The sequence below is a fragment of the Podarcis cretensis genome, assembly GCF_951804945.1.
Source record: "Podarcis cretensis genome assembly, chromosome: 3".
In the NCBI taxonomy this organism is placed as follows: domain Eukaryota; kingdom Metazoa; phylum Chordata; class Lepidosauria; order Squamata; family Lacertidae; genus Podarcis; species Podarcis cretensis.
The window spans coordinates 51,339,700-51,358,239 of record NC_137172.1 but is presented as its reverse complement, the minus strand read 5'-3'; the positions used below and the strand labels follow the sequence as shown (position 1 = coordinate 51,358,239).

The window sequence follows — 18,540 nt, the reverse complement described above, 5'->3', positions numbered from 1 at the left end:
TGCCTGGTCTGTTGCTCAGCAACTTGCAGGATTCTCCTTAAGCGGGGTGTCAGAGGGGGAGGAGAACCAGCAGACTGGGACTGTCCTGATGCTGTGTAGCCTCTGATTTTTCTCTTTCTGAGTCTGCACTCACACTGTGACTCTCAGCCTCTAAGCCTGTCCTGGAAGGTCCTCCTTCTGTCCCCCCCCCCCAATCACTCAAACTCCCTGCTTCTAGCACCTCCCAGCTAGTCCCTTCTGCAAACTGATCTTTAGTGTTCCACCACCAGGATCCGGGATCTAAGTCGTTATCTTTTGTGTCCTCCCTGGGGGGCTCTTGGGTGGGCGGCTCCCATCACTCTTCCTCATCTAGCCATTCCTTGACATTTGTTCCCCTGAACTTTAAGCAGATAAACCTGTTTTGAATCCAGCTGTGCTTGTGGTGTGTTGTAAATCGTGCTGTTTTGATTACATCGTGTCTTAGGCTCCTTTAGAGGGAAGAACAATATATAAATACAATAAGTAAAATAATAAATGACAAAATGAAGTCAAGGAAACCAAGGTGCACGTATTTACTCATTTGGATCCAACTCCCCAAATTACAATTTAACCAGGGCTTTTTTCCAGCTGAAACTCACTGGAACTCAGTTCTGGCACCTCTCACGTGGGAGTCATTGCCATTATAAGAGAACAAGGGAGGCGCTCATGGTGAGATCCGGCACCTTTTTTTCTAGAAAAATAGCATTGGATATAACCCAAAATGCTGGTATGTTTAATAGAAATGTGATTTATGGCTCCAGTGTCTTTATTTCTAGGGGCTCCCTTGTCTGAGTGGAGGGAATTCCATAGCATTGGAGACGAAAGGCCAAGCTGCACATGTTCTTAATGGCGTCACTTGCAGTGCATGATTTCTCTCTCCCAAATAGCCAGCTGTTGGGCTACGGGGGTGGGGTGGGGGGCAGCCTCCACCATTCCTCTGCAGTTCAGTCCCTGACACCAGCATAGGGGCCCTCATTTGGATTGGGGCCCTGGTTTGGGGATGGTGGTAGGGATAATTTAGATAATTTATTACCGTCAAAGACCAGCTCGCATAACACAATAAAAACAGCGTTCATAAAGATAAAATATACAATCGGAGCAGATTGCAGCAATAGCTCATGAGTTAAAATTGAGATACATACATACACTCATACAACTAAGATTTGGGCTTCCATAAAAATTGACCCTGAGGCACCCCAAAGGGAGACTTCAGCATTTCCCTATTTATTCTAGAGGATGATCTGTGCCTACAAATCTGGGCACAGAATCTGGCTACCAGCCAGGTCGTCTTGTGATCTTTGCCTAAGAGGAGAGAATTAAGTTTAGACTTGTCTGAAAGATCGCAAGCCTTTTCAGCAAAGGATCAATGGTGTCTCTACGAATCTCAACATAAAAAGGACATCTAAAAATATATATGTTCGGGGCTTCCTATTTCCCCTAATGGGAAGGTGCAAAGTCTCTGTGCGTACAGGACTCTTCCATAGGAGCCTTCCGGAACCGGTGAGGGCAAAGCTGAGCTTCTAGCAAGAGTGAAAGCCCTTCTTGTGTTTCTGGATGTGAGGAAATAGAGATATGTTGCTGGAGCAGCTACGTATCTCCCGTTTTCTATGATTTTATAATCGGGGACCCTTGTACAGTCCTGTTGTCTCTCTATGTCCACAATTCTTTGCCTAACCATGGTTCTAGCTTGCCCAGGCCCATAGTTATGAGGGTTTGGGGAGCAAGGCCTAGTCTCTGAAGACTGTTTAAGACTGCTGTCTGCAAGCCAGACTGAAACTGGTCGCTCAGAATCAATGGGGCTATTCCTTGGGGGAGCAGTTTCAGAGTTAGCCAGAGTTTTCCCCCTTTGCCCTTGCTACAGTCCTGATCCAGATCAGCTCCTTTGCACCTGCAACTTGCATGAGAAAAAGCATTCCCATTCACTTCAGTGCCAACTTTCAACCATCCATAGACACTGCAGGTGCGGGGGGGGGGGGGGGTCAGATCAGGACCATGGGTTTGGAGTGGGGGCAAATCGAAAAAAGTTCCCATCTCTCATTCTGTCTGACTCAAAACCACCACACATGACTATTTCTGAAAGAAGATAAAATCCCAGTGAATGCAAGAGCAAACAATGGGATTAACATAATTTATAGTATTTGCCCTACCCTCATTATCTCCAGAATAACAGGTTTTTTTATTTACAGGTGGTGAAAGGGCATATCAGGCATAGCAGTTGGACAGGGAATGCCCAGGTTTTGTTCAGGGAGTGAAACTTCCCCTTTAAAATCATGTTTTGTTCTAAATCAGCCACTTAATCCCTTCCTTCTCTGCACTTAATGCTTATTTAGTTAGTTGTTTCGCAAGATTTATATACTACTTGAATGTTGTGAAACTTCAGAGGCTTAGAAAAATCTACATTTTTAAAAATAAAGTTGTTTACTTAAGAAATTATGTGTTTGTGTTGAGTTTTCCAGTAACCACTCAGAGCACAAAAGCTTCTGCTGACTTTGTCATTTGAACCTGTTGCTGGTGTGAATATTTATTTATTGTAATTAAAGCTCAATTTTTCCTCCAGTGAGTCCAATGTGGCATCCATGGCTATGCTCTACTTCATTTAACCCCCCCCCCCCCACAACCCTGAGAGGTAAGGTTAGGGAGAAAAACAGTGACCAGCCCAAGGTTGCCCAGTGAGCTGCATGGCCAAGCAGGGATTTGAAATCTGGTCTCTCAGGTCCTAGTCTGACACTCTAACCACTATACTACACTGCCTCTATAATCTCTGCACCCTCAATCCAAGGCCAAGCAGGTTTGCTTTGTCTATCATGAACTAGACAATGGAAGATAAGAAGCTGGAGACTGGGATGGGATTTGCAGTGCACACTCAAACCTCAGCCTCTTGCAGCATTGTGCATTGATATGATGCAGAGGTGAGCTACCTATGCCTTGTGGGAGATGTGCGGCACCCCTACATCTCCTTTGGTGCAGGCTCCTCAAATTCTCCTTGCCTTGCACATACTGCCTCTGCCATTGTTGAAAAGTGCCACCACTACAGCAAAATATTGCTGAGACAGGAATAGATTCCTGCATGTAGACTGCAGAGGTCAGAGTGACCTTTCTGAATGCTTTCTGTTCCCCTCCCCCAAAGAGTGGGAAAACATCAAGTTTGCTGATGACACTGAATTGTTCAAGGTTGTTAAAACAAAAAGAGATTATCAAGAGCTCTGAAAAGACCCCACCAAACTGAGTGAATGGGCAGTAGAACGCCAAATGCAGTTCAACGTAAACAAGTGTAAAGTGACGCATGTTGGAACAAAAGACCTTAATTTCACCCTTGCACTCATGGGGTATGAACTAGGGGTGATGGACCAGAAGGAAGACCTTGGGGTCATAGTAGATAGCTGGATGAAGATGTCGACCCAGCGAAGATGTCGGCCTCAGTGTGCAGTAGCTGCTAGACTAGAGACTTTCCACCTCTGTGCTTCCCATTTGTAAAATGGGAAACAGAATTAGAAGGGCCTTAGATGTATCTCAACATGAGTATTACTGTGGTGCTCTCCATGCATAGGTTTGTAAACTTCCATCATGTCATTTCTTACTCATATTTTCTCTAAACTAAAAAGTTCCAAGCACTGCAATCTTTATTCATAGGGAATCACTTGTGGTTGTTTTCTGCACCTTTCACAACTCTACAATAATCCTTTTTTAACTGAGGCAACCAGAACTGTACAAACAGTAATACAAATGCGGTTGCATTATGATGTTGGCAGTTTTCTTTTCAATTCCTTTCCTAATGATCTTTAGCACAGAATGTGCCCTTTTCACAGTTGCCAACCCAGATCTTGTTAGGCTCCAATGTGCATCAGCCAAGCCAGCAAGGACAATTGCCCAACAACAACTGAAGGGCACCATCTTGACTACCCCTGCTATACATGCCCACTTAAAAGTCAACCCAGTTGTTTTCATTGGGGCTTATTTCCATCAGGTAAGTGCTTATAGGTCTGCAGCCTAAACTGCTTATAAAAACTTCCTTTCCTAATACAGTCGTACCTTGGGTTTCGAACAGAATGTGTTCCAGAAGTTCGACTTCCGAAACCAAAGCACAGTTTCTGATTGGCTGAAGGAGGCTCCTGTAGCCAATCGGAAGCTGTGGAAGCCCCGTCGGACATTTGGCTTCCAAAAATAGTTCGAAAACCAGAACTCTCACTTCTGGGTTTCGATCATTCGGGAGCCAAAACATTTGGGAACTAAGCTGTTTGAGAACCAAGGTACGACTGTACTTTCCTACATATATGTATGCTACTTGTGTGACTTGATATGTAGGCTGCTGTTGAGAACAGCTACTTGATTCATACACTTTTAGTGCTTGCTTTCTCCATATGCCACTGTTGGAATCTGGATTGTGTGAAAGGTTGATCTGTGTTGGCCTGGTTTTGTGGATGGATATATTATTTGGTTCCCAGAAGTGCAAGCTGGAATTCAAAGGGGCAGAGGAACCAGAGACCAAATTGCAAACATGCGCTGGATTATGGAGAAAGCTAGAGAGTTCCAGAAAAACATCTACTTCTGCTACGCAAAAGCATTTGACTGTGTCGACCACAGCAAACTATGGCAAGTTCTTAAAGAAATAGGAGTGCCTGATCACCTCATCTGTCTCCTGAGAAATCTCTATGTGGGACAAGAAGCTACAGTTAGAACTGGATATGGAACAATTGATTGGTTCAAAATTGGGAAAGGAGTACGACAAGGCTGTATATTGTCTCCCTGCTTATTTAACTTATATGCAGAATTCATCATGCGAAAGGCTGGGCTGGATAAATCCCGAGCCGGAATTACCGTATTTTTTGCACCATAACACTCACTTTTTTCCTCCTAAAAAGTAAGGGGAAATGTCTGTGCGTGTTATGGAGGGAATGCCTACGGGTGGCATGCCTACGGATTTTCCTCCTCTAAAAACTACGTGCGTGTTATGGTCGGGTGTGTGTTATAGAGCGAAAAATACGGTAAGGTTGCCAGAAGAAATATCAACAACCTCAGATATGCAGATGACACAACCTTGATGGCAGAAAGTGAGGAGGAATTAAAGAATCTTTTAATGAGGGTGAAAGAGGAGAGCGCAAAATATGGTCTGAAGCTCAACATCAAAAAATCTAAGATCATGGCCACTGGTTCCATCATCTCCTGGCAAATAGAAGGGGAAGAAAGGGAGGAAGTGAGAGATTTTACTTTCTTGGGCTCCATGATCACTGCAGATGGTGACAGCAGCCACGAAATTAAAAGACGCCTGCTTCTTGGGAGAAAAGCAATGACAAACCTAGACAGCATCTTAAAAAGCAGAGACATCACCTTGCCGACAAAGGTCCGTATATAGTTAAAGCTATGGTTTTTCCAGTAGTGATGTATGGAAGTGAGAGCTGGACCATAAGGAGGCTGATCGCCGAAGAATTGATGCTTTTGAATTATGGTGCTGGAGGAGATTCTTGAGAATCCCATGGAATGCAAGAAGATCAAACCTATCCATTCTTAAAGAAATCAGCCCTGAGTGCTCACTGGAAGGACAGATCATGAAGCTGAGGCTCCAGTACTTTGGCCACCTCATGAGAAGAGAAGACTCCCTGGAAAAGACCCTGATGTTGGGAAAGATTGAGGGCACAAGGAGTAGGGGACAACAGAAGATGATATGGTTGGACAGTGTTCTCGAAGCTACCAACATGAGCTTGACCAAACTGCAGGAGGCAGTGGAAGACAGGAGTGCCTAACATGCTCTGGTCCATGGGGTCACGAAGAGTCAGACACGACTAAACAACTAAACAACAACAAATATTATTTGGTGGCAGGAAATTGTAAGCACAAGCAATATCTATGCACCATTCTATGAGCAATCTATGAGATGATCCTCATTACTGAATGTCCTCTACTTCTTGAATATCAGATGGTTTCTCCTGGTGCTAAAAGGGGTGCAGACCATGGCAAATGAAGAATAGGGTCCAAGGAAAGTCAGTGGGTGATTTTGCAAATCCAAGGTACCAAAGCATGTGCAGAGTGGCTTTCTGATTTTATTTAGTAACCATAGCTCAAAAAATTTCCACAAATATAGAAGAGGCGCTTGTGGTCATGTGGTGGAAAAAGAAAGGAACGGATCTCTAGCAGTAGCTATCTGAGAAACGCAGTCAGTGAAAAAAGTTAAAGAAAATGGAAAAAGTAAGGATCAAAAAATCCTAAAAGAGAAAGAGAAAAGGAGGAGGCAAGCATTGTGGAATGCAAAAATAAAAGGGGAAGGAGAGCAGAGCCAAATGGGAATAACTGGTTTGGGCACATTTTCAAGGCTGATCATGCTGCTTTCTCATTTTTTCTCGGGCTCCCTGTAGGCTGCAACATATTGAAGAAGCAAGGCAACAAGTAAGCCTGATAACTGCAGCCAGTTGACCCCTTGAGTAATATTTGATGGAAACTGGACATTCTCCCACAACCTGGAGTGACCTGTACTTTGGACTTGATCATACTGCAAAATCTGCAGCGATTTCATAACAACCCAGAAATACATGAATAAAGGAGGGTGGGATGAAAAGGAGGGCAGGATGACGGAGAGACTTGAGATGAGTATAAAGGCTTCATGGGATTGGGAAGGAGATATTTGCTCAGTTTGGTCCACAGCTCAACCTAACTGGAGCTCCTCAGATCACAGAAGGGAAAAATCTGGGGTCAGGTAAGAGACTCCCCCCCCCCAAAGAAGCACCTTTGGCCATGCTTATGCTAACTTTTAAATGACTAAAACAATTACATTATTTCAATCTATATTCTGTTAAAAATGCTGAGGGTTGAGGGTCTTCTTTTTCAACACAAAAGACAAAACTTAAAATTTAACTGGTCCTGCTTTTATTTTTGTTTGTTTTATATGCTTTCTTAAAAAAATGATGGCTTTGATTACTTTTTGCAAGCTGTCCTAAAAAAAGCAACACCTATAGTAACTCAAGGGACGTGGGTGGCGCTGTGGGTTAAACCACAGAGCCTAGGACTTGCTGATCAGAAGGTCGGCGGTTTGAATCCCTGTGATGGGGTGAGCTCCCATTGCTCGGTCTCTGCTCCTGCCAACCTAGTGGTACGAAAGCACATCAAAGCGCAAGTAGATAAATAGGCACCGCTCCTGTGGGAAGGTAAACGGCGTTTCCGTGCGCTGCTCTGGTTCCCCAGAAGTGGCTTAGTAATGCTGGCCACATGACCCAGAAGCTGTATGCCGGCTCCCTTGGCCAGTAAAGTGAGATGAGCGCCGCAACCCCAGAGTCGGTCACGACTGGACCTAATGGTCAGGGGTCCCTTTACCTTTATAGTAACTCAAGTGTGTAAGCCAAAGTCTCTGCCTTCCTTTACAGTCACTCCACTTCCAGAAGAGAAAGAAGAAGAGACCTTTGAAAAATGCCTTACATTAGACAGAAGTTCATTGACATTCTGGAAAAAGCAATGGAAGATGGTGAAAAGATGACTCGAGAGGAAATGCTATTTACTTATGACGGAGTTGTGTACCCCACAGCTCTTTGCAGCCCAGAGCAGTTCAAAGCTCTTGAATCTTTTGAGGCAAGAAGTGATGATGTGTTTCTAGCAGGATACTGCAAATCCGGTGAGTGTGTGGCCATGATAACATTGGTTAAAGTCAAAGTGATAGTGGAGACTGGAATGATAGTATGCAAAAAAAATATAAAAAAATAAAAAATAAAGAAAATAAAAAATAAAAAATAAAAAATAATAATAATTTTTTTTAAAAAAATAAAAAAATTCTTGAATCAATGGCAGTATAATACCATAATTTGCAAAGACCTAAAGACAGAAAAAAATTATGGTTCTCAAGAACAACAACAAACCTCAGTTCTAATCTTCTGAATATTTTTGGCTGCAGAACTTTGATGACAAAGGGATATGCTACAAATGTAGACTTGTTAATGTGGGGAGAGAGTTCAAAAGAGACAGGTTGTTTTGATAGGACACTTGTCTTTAGCTGATATAACCACCAAGGGACCCTGATTAGATGTAGGGAGGTCTTCCTCTTCTCCCAGGCAGTTGATGGGATAAGACTTAATGTTAGCATCACTCAGATTAGTTAGTTTTCTGCTGTTGTCTTCTGTCTTGATTTGTTCTTAAATTTGATTTAAGGCCTATTTTAAACAATATTTTAAAACTTTACTGTAATGGGGATTGGGGTTGCTTGTGCATAAGGCGCAAACTGCTCCAAGCTGAGTAGTTTGGTTAAAACTTTCCCCTGACTGGACAGTCAGTATTCCATGACTGTCTCAATCACCAGCAGAATCCGTCAGTGGGCGTTTCCTGAATTTTCTCCAACATAAAAGTTCTTTGACACCAAGTCGCTGCCTAGCTTCCCTGCGCGGAAGCTTTCTGCGCAGAGTGGGCGTCCCAAGGGGAGGTCCTGTGCTCTCCCCGCTGGTCTCGCTGGAACAGTCCCGGAGCCTTCCCTCCGAAGCTCCCTCAGCCTCCCCTTCCTCCCTGGCGTCACGTCTATTTCCTTCCCCAGCGGAAGCTCTCCCTCTCTCCTTGCTGGTTCCCTCTCCAGCGTCATTGGGGAGCCTTACCATCACCCTTGGCTCCGATGGCAGTTCCCTGACATTTACCATCAAGGTTGCCTAGAGACTGCTCTGTCTTGGTAGACTAATGAAATAAACAGGAAGGTAAATAAACAGCTAGGTGACACTCACAAGTATATGTGAATAAGTCTTTCTGTTTATATAACACACGCACCTTAAGTATGATTGTATGTTAGTGAATATTCTATTGCAGTCTTTAAAGATCTCCTTTTTCCTTTGTTTTCTGGCAAAGTAATTTTGCTTTTTGAGGAGAGAAAACAATTATGATAAAAAAATTGGGAAAGAATGTCTTCTATCAGTTTCTTGAAACTCACTATTCTTCTTGTTCATGAATTAATCAGTTCTCCGATTATTATGCATTTGTTGGCAGTCTGAAAAAAAAGCATTTCATTCCCCTCTCTGTGTTTTCCTAGGTACCAACTGGGTTGGCCAAATAGTTACAGATTTAGTAGTCACATCTGCAAAGAAACATGAACCGGAGAAACTGAATGAAAAATTGCTACTTGCGGAATTTCCGTATATTGAAATTGGAGATCTTGAAAAGTATCATGTTAGTACTCTTTGTTTGTAATGAAACCAGGATTGCTCAGACATCATTGGATTGCCCAGACATAACCCCCCCCCTCCCATTGTCACATTTGTCACCAATGCCACCATGAGTGTCACTACCCTGGTAGAATAGTTCTTAAAGTTTAATGTGGACCTTCCTAAGGAAGAAGAAGAAGAAGAGTTTGGATTTGATACCCCGCCTTTCACTCCCTTTAAGGAGTCTCAAAGCGGCTAACATTCTCCTTTCCCTTCCTCCCCCACAACAAACACTCTGTGAGGTGAGTGGGGCTGAGAGACTTCAGAGAAATGTGTCTGGCCCAAGGTCACCCAGCAGCTGCATGTGGAGGAGCGGGGAAACGAACCCGGTTCCCCAGATTACGTGACTCTTAACCACTACACCACACTGGCGAGTCCTGGGCAAAGTTTTCCCTGATCACTTCCATGAAAAGGGCATTGACTCATTGCACTGACACCAGTGCAGCTAAGGACAAATTTTGTGGTAGGAAAAACTTACCCCTCCTAAGAAGCTTGTGGTTTTTTTAAAAAGCATGTGCTTTTGAAGGGGCATAGCATTGTGGCCCCCAATGGAAGGCTCCCCCTCCCAAAATGCCCCAGAATAGTATCCAGTTTTGGACATTCTGGGAGTCAAAATGGCAGCCACCATCTAGAGGCTTAGTGGTCACTAAGGAGAGTTCCATTGCTGCTACTACTCTAGATGTGGCAGCAGGAACAATAACAACAACAACAAGTTTTAAAAGAAGCTGCCCAAAAGAAGGGTTCTCTGCACATTTTCAGCTCAGCTTCAATTTCTATGTTGAAGTTCTTGGAAGTGTTTTCAAGTCATGCACAAAGCTTGGATTGCCCAATCAGTTTTGCTGTTGGCAAATAGTAGAACTGATTATATATATTTTTAAGTTGTCTTTTTAAAAAAATGAATCATCTGTTTTCCATTTCATGCCTATTAATTTGGCCTCTGGAAGAGGATGAACGGCTATCCCTCCAGGAGAGTGATGTTTACTCATCTCCGCCCTGATAAGCTTCCAAAATCTGTCTTCAAGAATAAAGCCAAAGTAAGTACTGTTATCACAAAAATATTTTAAGTGGTACTCGTATGTAGATCAGCCTTGAACCAGCTCATAACTGTAAGCAAACAAGTCAAGTGCTTTTCAAGGTAGATGTTAACTTACAGCTCAAACCTCTAATAAGCTTTCTTTTTTACCAGCAGCCAGGCTTGAAAGACTGGAAGAACTTAGAGGGTGTTTTTCTGACAAATTGGTACAGTAAAGCATGTAGAATAGCACTTGTGGAAAATTTCACTAATAAAATAACATTGGCACAAGGGCGAAGCATAAAGACTCTTTTGTAACTGATTGGTGTAGCTTTATTATGCATATAGCTCAGATGAACACAGAGGACTCTCCTCACATTATGTAATCTTTTAGTTAACCTGACTTGTTTATTGTTTTCTATACAAATGGTTGTCCAGGATAGGAACTTAACTCTCTTTTTTGCATGTATGCCTAGACTCTGTCTTCTGGGTTAGGGAGGGATATTTTACTATATGTGTGCACAATGTCATTATATGTTGTAAGAATCCAATATACAAACAAGCACTTTTAAAAAATTAAACAAAATCAGATATAACAGAGCATCATAGCCACAACTGCATCTACAATCCTGTTACTTGCACCAGCCGGAGCAGAAGAGTGGTATGGGAGAAAGTTCAAATTCTAATTTTGCTATGCCAGCTCCCAGGCTGGTGTGGGAAATAGACCCAGGCCTGTTCCCATCAACAATGGCCCATCAAAGCTGGTGAAATAAGTCCTGCCAGAACTGCAATGGGCTGGTTTATTGCTTTAATCCTGGTGCTGACATTCTACTCTGTCCCTTGTTCCGCTTAAGTAAAGGTAAAAGTAAAGGGACCCCTGACCATTAGGTCCAATTGCGGATGACTCTGGGGTTGCAGTGCTCATCTTGCTTTATTGGCCGAGGGAGCCGGCGTACAGCTTCCGAGTCATGTGGCCAGCATGACTAAGCTGCTTCTGGCGAACCAGAGCAGCGCACAGATACGCTGTCCCTTCCCGCTGGAGAGGTACCTATTTATCTACTTGCACTTTGACGTGCTTTCAAACTGCTAGGTTGGCAGGAGCAGGGACGGAGCAATGGGAGCTCACCCCGCCACGGGGATTCAAACCGCTGACCTTCTGATTGGCAAGTCCTAGGCTGTGTGGTTTAACCCACAGCGCCACCCACGTCCCTTAAGTATAATGCAACAATTGTCCCACAGTGTGAGATTTGAAGGTGTGTTTTCTGGCCGCCTTTTGTGTAGCGTGACTTGGTCCAATTTGCCCCGGCATAGAAAATCCTATAGTAGCAACAGGACATGTTTGTACTTGTAAATCAGTAGCTAAAAGCAGCAGGAAAGAAGGTAGCTTTTACCAAATAAAATGAATGTGGATGACAGCCAGTCCTGGGGGGTGAAAGCTTCTCGTCTAAAGAGGTTAGACAAATTCATGGAAGATGAGACAAGTCATGGTTACTAGTCATGATGGCTGTGAGAGTGTTATGCCTCTGAGCACTAGTTGCTGAGGAACACAAGAATGTTGCACCCATGTCCAGTTTGTGGCCCTCCCACAGGCATCTGGTTGGCCACTGTAAGAACAGCATATGGGACTAGATGGGCCATTGTGGGATCCTACAGTGTCCTTCCTACATTCTTGTCAATTATGTGCTATGCAGCCCAGTCTATCAATTTGTATTCAGACATCACAATGACTGCAATGGGTCTCACTCCCAGTGCATTAGATTGCAGTGATAACATGTGGTGTGTTAATTGATTGTCAGGGCTCCCGGCTGGTTGCCCAGGGATATAAAGTATAAAGATAAGGAAAAGTTTCTTACCGCCCTTTTTTATTTCAAACATTACAGAGAGAAGCTATAGAACTCAGCCTCTTGGATAATGGTGTTGTCCCGAATGAATCTCCACCCTCCCCGTCTCTCCCACTTCCTCATTCGTCACCATCATCATCTCCTCTGTGGATGTTGCTACATGCCCTCTGTCTTTGAGCTCTTTGCTCTCCTACTTTTAAAGCTCACCAGGTTCTAGGAGATGGTGGGCATGTAATGCTTTCTAGTGACAACGTGTCTGCCAGCTGCTGCTCTGGTTCTGCCTGCTCCTCATGGCCAATTATTTCCCAACTTTTCCTCTCTTCTGCCTCTGAGCAGTGACCTCCCACAAATCACTGTTGTAAAGCTATACCGTCTTCCTCTTCCTCCTCCCTGGGAGGGTCAGGTTGGGGAGTGGTCTCCACCACTCTTCCTCCTCAGTCCAGTCCCTGACATTGATTTATGAGAAATATGGTGCATTGTAGATAGTGCAATTCCATCATCTCATACTTATCATTCTCATGTTTTCGTTTTCTAGATACTGCTGCTCATTCGGAATCCAAAGGATGTTGCTGCATCTTTTTTCCATTTCTCGAACACCTTCGCTCCATATCCCCCTTATGATAAATTTGAAGATTACTTCCGAGCTTTAATGGAAGGACAAAGTAGACATTCCCTTTTCCTATCTATGTCAATTATAATAATGCATATAATATGAACAGCACAATGGTTTGCATCTAACAAAGTTGTTCGTGTGCCATCCTCCAAATCTGTTCTGGGAGATCCCCAACCCTCCCAAGCAGATTTGGGGAGTGTGGGGTATGTAGGAAGAGGAAAGGGAGAGGAAGTCCTTGCACAAATTGGATGACTTTGTTGGATACAACCTATTGATTTTATGTCTTCTCTAAAGTCATCCAATGTTGAATTTGAAGGGATTATATTGTAAAGCCATTTTTTAAAAAAAACATTTCATTTCATTCAAGCATCATCTGACAGTGGATAATGATCCTACCTTCATCCGATAAAAAATAGTTAACACCAATCACAATTCCCAAATTGAACATAACAACAAATGACATTTAGTTGAAAATGGAAGCAGATGTTTCCAATCTCCTTGAGAACTGAAGAGTAGTAGGAAGGGGAAACACATGAGTCAAAAGCTCCTGTATGTAACACTAAACTATGGTGTTACATGTACACTTCTTAGGAAGTGTCAGACTTGCTGCTTAGATATCTAGAGATCTGATTTGCATAAGAATCTTTATTGTCATTGCATTGACTTGTACAGGCAGTTCAGACTGAATGCCTCCTTGACAAGTCCATCAGCTGGACAGTCCTAATACTATACCATCATAAATTTGTTTTTTGAGATTCAGTTAAATGAGAACCATGGAGTACCAACATTACCATATGTTGATTCCAGTGCTTCTCAGACTTTTGATACTATTAAGGCCCAGGGTTTGGGGGTGAGAGTTGACGCAAAAGGGAGGAACATTTCATTCCACATCAAAAATACATATTTGTATTTTCATGATCAGTTCACAGAACATTGGGCAGGCATGCTCCTTGCAGCTGAAGGATTAATATTGCTTTCTAGCAGGACCGCTGTGTATATGGGGTATATGGGGCACAAAGGGCTTCAGCCCCCTCAATATTTTGAGGCCTGGGACTCACCTCTCCCAATATCGAGGGGGCCACCATCCCCTGCCTCCCGTGGGGCAGGAGGCTTGGAGGATGTTTTCGCCATTCCTGCTCCCCCTCCCACGATCGCATGTGATGTCATGCACATGTGACTGCCCCCCCAATGTTGTGCCCAGCTTCGCACGGCTGCTTCCTAGTGCCAAACTTCCCTTTCCCCCAGTTAATCAGGACTTCTGGATAGGGACATACTGGGCAATGGTAGTCCTCAGGTATTCTCTTGACCTTCTGCTGGCTAAGTCACCACTGCTGCGTACAGGTGGGAGAGGAGAAGGTCAAGGCTGCAGTAAGCTCAGTCTGGTGCAAAAATACTGATGAAGGCAATCTTTTGCTTTTGCACCATCTCATCCCACTCCTTCCCGGTAAGCAGCAGCAACTCAGCTGGTGGGAGGTCAGGTAAGCAACCCCACCACTACTGTCCATGACAGTCAGCCATTGTGAAGGCTACATCCCAGTGTATCCTCTTCTCTCCCTCATGATGGTGTGTGGAACAATCCTGCATGGCACATTTCCAATTTGAGGGGCATAGAGTAAGTCTAACATTTATTCCTGAGCTTAGCCATGGTGTTTGTGGAAAATGAAGATTGTTATACGAATTCTATACTTATTCTTAACAGTAAGTGTGTGAGTTCAACCCTATGCATGCCTAGTATGCCCCATTGGGTTCAATGGGACTTACTACAAGATTATTGTGTATAAATCTTGCTCTCACCATTGCTGTATGATCTGATTTTTGCCAGTGCCCTGGGGTTCCTATATTGAATATCTTTGCGTGTGGAACAAATTCATTGATAAAGAAAATGTCATGCCAATAACATATGAAGAGCTGAAAGAGGTAAGGTTAATCATGTTCAGATATACCTTGTAGTTCAGGCAAGTGTTCAGCTAAAAGAGGGTTGCCATATTTCAAAAAGTGAAATATGGAAACCCTAGCAAAGCTGTTGAGCTTTCCCCCCTTTTCTTTTGGCCAAAGCTGTTGAGTTTTTGAGCTATTTTTAAGGAAATTCACCAAAACTACACTTCCTACATGGGTTGCCATACATTTGGATTTTTCCTAACATTTCCGCCCATTTTTGACAGCCTAATATACATTATTAAAGCCAAAAACTGCATCACAAAATTCAGAGCAATGCAAAAGCAGGAGGACAACAATGTTCCAAGCAGCACACAAGGGTTTGCTTCCATAAGTGAAATAAGCAGAGTCCTCAAATATCTCTTGCACGACCCCATTTCAGGTTGGAAGAGGCCCCTTTGAGCTGAACCTAGTTCAACTGAACCGAGGTTCATACCTGCAGAAGATGTTACAGGCAGTGTTTTGATATATAACTGGAGAACTTGGATTTGAGTCGCCACACCAGGCTATAAAGAACAAGAACCCCAGCAGGCACTTCTGTAATACAAATACATGAAAATACATGAACTGTATGTATAGGGAAAGGCCATTGTTTAGTGATAAAATGTCTGCTTTCCTTGTAGACGGCCCCAGGCTCTATCCCCAGAAACACCATTATGTGAGCTTAGACAGTGTAGATAGTAAGAACATAAGACGAGCCCTATGGGATTAGGTCAGTGGCGAGATGAGCGCCGCAACACGATAGTCTCCTTTGACTGGACTTAACCGTCCAGGGGTCCTTTACTGCAAATGGAAGTAAAGTGTGTTGCATTGTGACTTTCCCTAAGCAAGCTGGATTTATTTGTTGGATGTATGAATTTATGTAAGTAAGTTTGATTAACTTACTTCATCAAACATCCAATCAGAGTATCACACACATTGCTTTTCCTTTTTCCCTTTGCAGAACACAGCTGCAGGAGCCAAAAAAATAGCTGAATTCTTTGAACTGAACCTAAGTGACGAAGACTGTCTTGGTGTTGCAGAAAGGAGCACTTTCAAAGCTATGAAAGGCAATTCCAAATCAACCCATGGAGAATTTGGTGATGTTCTTTTCCGTAAAGGTAAATGCTATAAAGCAACCTATACTCTTCTTCCAGCTTTGGAAAAATCACCCAAGGCTACGAATAAATAGCTTTTATGCATTGCATAAAAAACAAGATTTCAGGGGAAGCACCCCAAAATTCTTCAGGGGATCTGTATTTTATTTAGAATGCAGAAAAAGATAGTGAAATGTCTAAAAATAATAATAACTGAAAAAGTAACAAAATGGCAGCACCACGAAGGGTAGGAATTGTGTTACTCATCATTTTTAATGTTTGACATTTTATTATGTTTTTGTGTGTGCTGGAGGGCACCCAGAGTGGCTGAGGAGGCCCAGCCAGAAGGGCGGGGTAAAAATAATAAAATTACTTATTCACAAAAGTAGTTAATATGCTTTAGTAGTTCCAGTAATGCTTTGGACTTACTAATGCTTACCTGCAACTGCAAATATGTGATTTCTGGTCAACAAATAGAAAATCATGGTTGCTTGTGGAAGTATATATATATAATTTTATATTTCCTTGTTTTCAGGTGGTGTAAGTGACTGGAAGACACTTTTCAGTCAAGAAAATAGTCAGGAAATGGACAGAATATTTAAAGAAAGATTAGCAGGGACCAAGGTGGGATCAAATATAAAATACGATGTCTATTGTAAATAATGAAGACTGAAGAACAGATGTAACTACTAGGAGAGGATTCATAAATGATCCTCTGAATTTCAAGGACAGCAAGAAATCCAGGTTTTTGGAATGAATTCATCAACATTATATCTATACGAAAGGGCAAGAGAAATTATACCAGCTTTTTTGGTGAAAACTTTCAATATATACCGTACATGTACTCATCCTATAATTAATCCTAATCAGATCGATGCCAGATTGTTCTTTCAAAGATATAAACTTTGTAAAATGATATATTTTATTTGATTAGTCTTTTGTTAGTGTAGAAACACACTTTTTCCGTTTCACTAATTTTTCCTCAGGTAGACTAGCCTGGTTATGCATTTTAGATTATTACACTAAACTGTCAAATAGATGCATTATCCAAAAATGTTTATACTAGGGGTTGTGGCTCTGCTTGTGTTGCTCACCAACCCCACCTATCCACTTGCCAAACTCCCCCCACCTTTTGCCAACCTCCACAAAACTAGACTTTGCCAAACACCCCTCCCCCCCCCTTAGACCACAGTTGAGGAATCTGTTTGGTTCTCACCTTCTGGGCTAGCTTTGTGATGTGGGTGGGGCAATCTGCTTGCCAGTCACATTATGGCATTGCAGTATCACATGATTGACAGGTGAGTTGCCTCTCTCTCTTACACACTTGTCAAAATCCCATCATCAGAAGTTGCAAGGGGGATAGCCTGTAAAGCCTGCCCTGCTCTGATCCTGTGAACCTTTTGCATGGGTCACCCTGGAGATCACAACCCCTAATATTCAAAGAACTACTACAGGATCTTTTGTTTCACTTATTCATTTTATTTAATTAAAAATATTTATATACTGTTTTAGATTTCAAAAAAATCAAAAGCAGTACAGAACAGAACATTGCAAAAGAATGGCAAAAGACAGTAGATCTATCTGAAAACAGTAAAACATTACTACATATGCAAGCCAATCCATTAGTTCTGTGTGCCGGCAACATTACTGATCAGGGAATGCCTTTTTTTAATCTAAGTCTACAGTGCCTCTTAAACAATCACATTATGCTTTTCAGATTATAGTCAATGGTATGCTCTGCTCTGAGACAGTCCCATAATGACCACAGGAGGCTTTGAACTTCTGAGGTAACCCTGAGTCATTCATAGCACAGTCTTGGGTTCTTCCAACACGGCACCAGAGACAGCCTCCATCAGGGAGCTCACTGGGCAGGAGGGTGGGTGATATACCAAAAGCATCTCCAGCCTGTCTCCACGGCACCAGGCAAGTCCTTTAGTGTGGCTCCTAGTGTGAGAACTAGTTCTATGAACTATGACAATGCCTTCTCCTGACCCTCTGGCCTGCATTGGTGTTGCCAAGAGCATCCAGGCAGGCAGAGCTGAATCAGGTTAATCCCATCCAGCTCCCACCTCTTTACATTGGACATTGTCCAACTATGAAATGCATAGTTTCCCTTTTTTAAAGGGAAATTCCCTTATTCCGAATAGGATTCTTCGCAAGAAAAGGGACAAGTTGACAGCTATGATGGAATGTCCTACCACAAGATGTGGTGATGGCAAGAATTCAGTTGGCTTTAAAAGGACATCAGACAAGTTAATAGAGAACAAGGCTCTTAGTCACAATGGTTACCAGGATCAAGGGCAACACTGGAATCTCATTTGCTGGCGAACAAGAGCAGAAGAGGGCTGCTGCTGGGCTTCCCATGGGGGCTTCAGAGGCCATTGTGGGAAACCACATTCCGGACTAGAGAGACAAGAGCTCTTCTTATGTTTCATAGGCCCTGGGGCTCCAAACCTCAAAGGGTAGGGTTTGAGTTCCAGGAACACCAAGGTAAAGCATTTAAAGCAAAGCTTTCATGTAAGGGTGTGGTCCCAGAGGTTCATACCCTCCTAGTGTGTAAAAGTTTAAGCAAACCTAGTCAGACTCTGGCCCCACCCTCACCGGGCAGCTTCCAGCATAATTAAAGCATGCTTTTATGTAAGGGTCTGGTCACAGCTGTTCATACACTCCTAGTATGCCATAGTTTAAGAAAAATCCAGTGAAGGCAATCAGATAGCTCTGAAACAAGCTTGCTTATGGGGTGAAGGTCATCAATTGCCTTATTCCGTGCTACCCTTTGCACTCTCATTGTTTACCCTCTTGTAAAATGCTCTCGGGACATATTGCCCCAGTTACCTGTGCTCACAGCAACACTTTGACCTATGTTTCTACCACCCTCTAAGGGGAGAAA

At 43.0% G+C, this 18,540-nt stretch overlaps 1 protein-coding gene across 1 annotated transcript; it reads left to right on the top strand.

Annotated features, from left to right (window-relative positions):
* Positions 1-6,367: 6,367 nt before the first annotated feature.
* Positions 6,368-16,566, top strand: LOC307213455 (sulfotransferase 6B1-like). Its single transcript, XM_079971376.1, has 8 exons — positions 6,368-6,703; positions 7,368-7,612; positions 9,002-9,138; positions 10,118-10,207; positions 12,562-12,688; positions 14,462-14,556; positions 15,518-15,674; positions 16,186-16,566. Exons 2-8 carry the CDS (start codon positions 7,411-7,413, stop codon positions 16,311-16,313), a joined length of 936 nt encoding a protein of 311 aa, XP_079827502.1. The 5' UTR covers positions 6,368-6,703; positions 7,368-7,410; the 3' UTR covers positions 16,314-16,566.
* Positions 16,567-18,540: the final 1,974 nt, after the last annotated feature.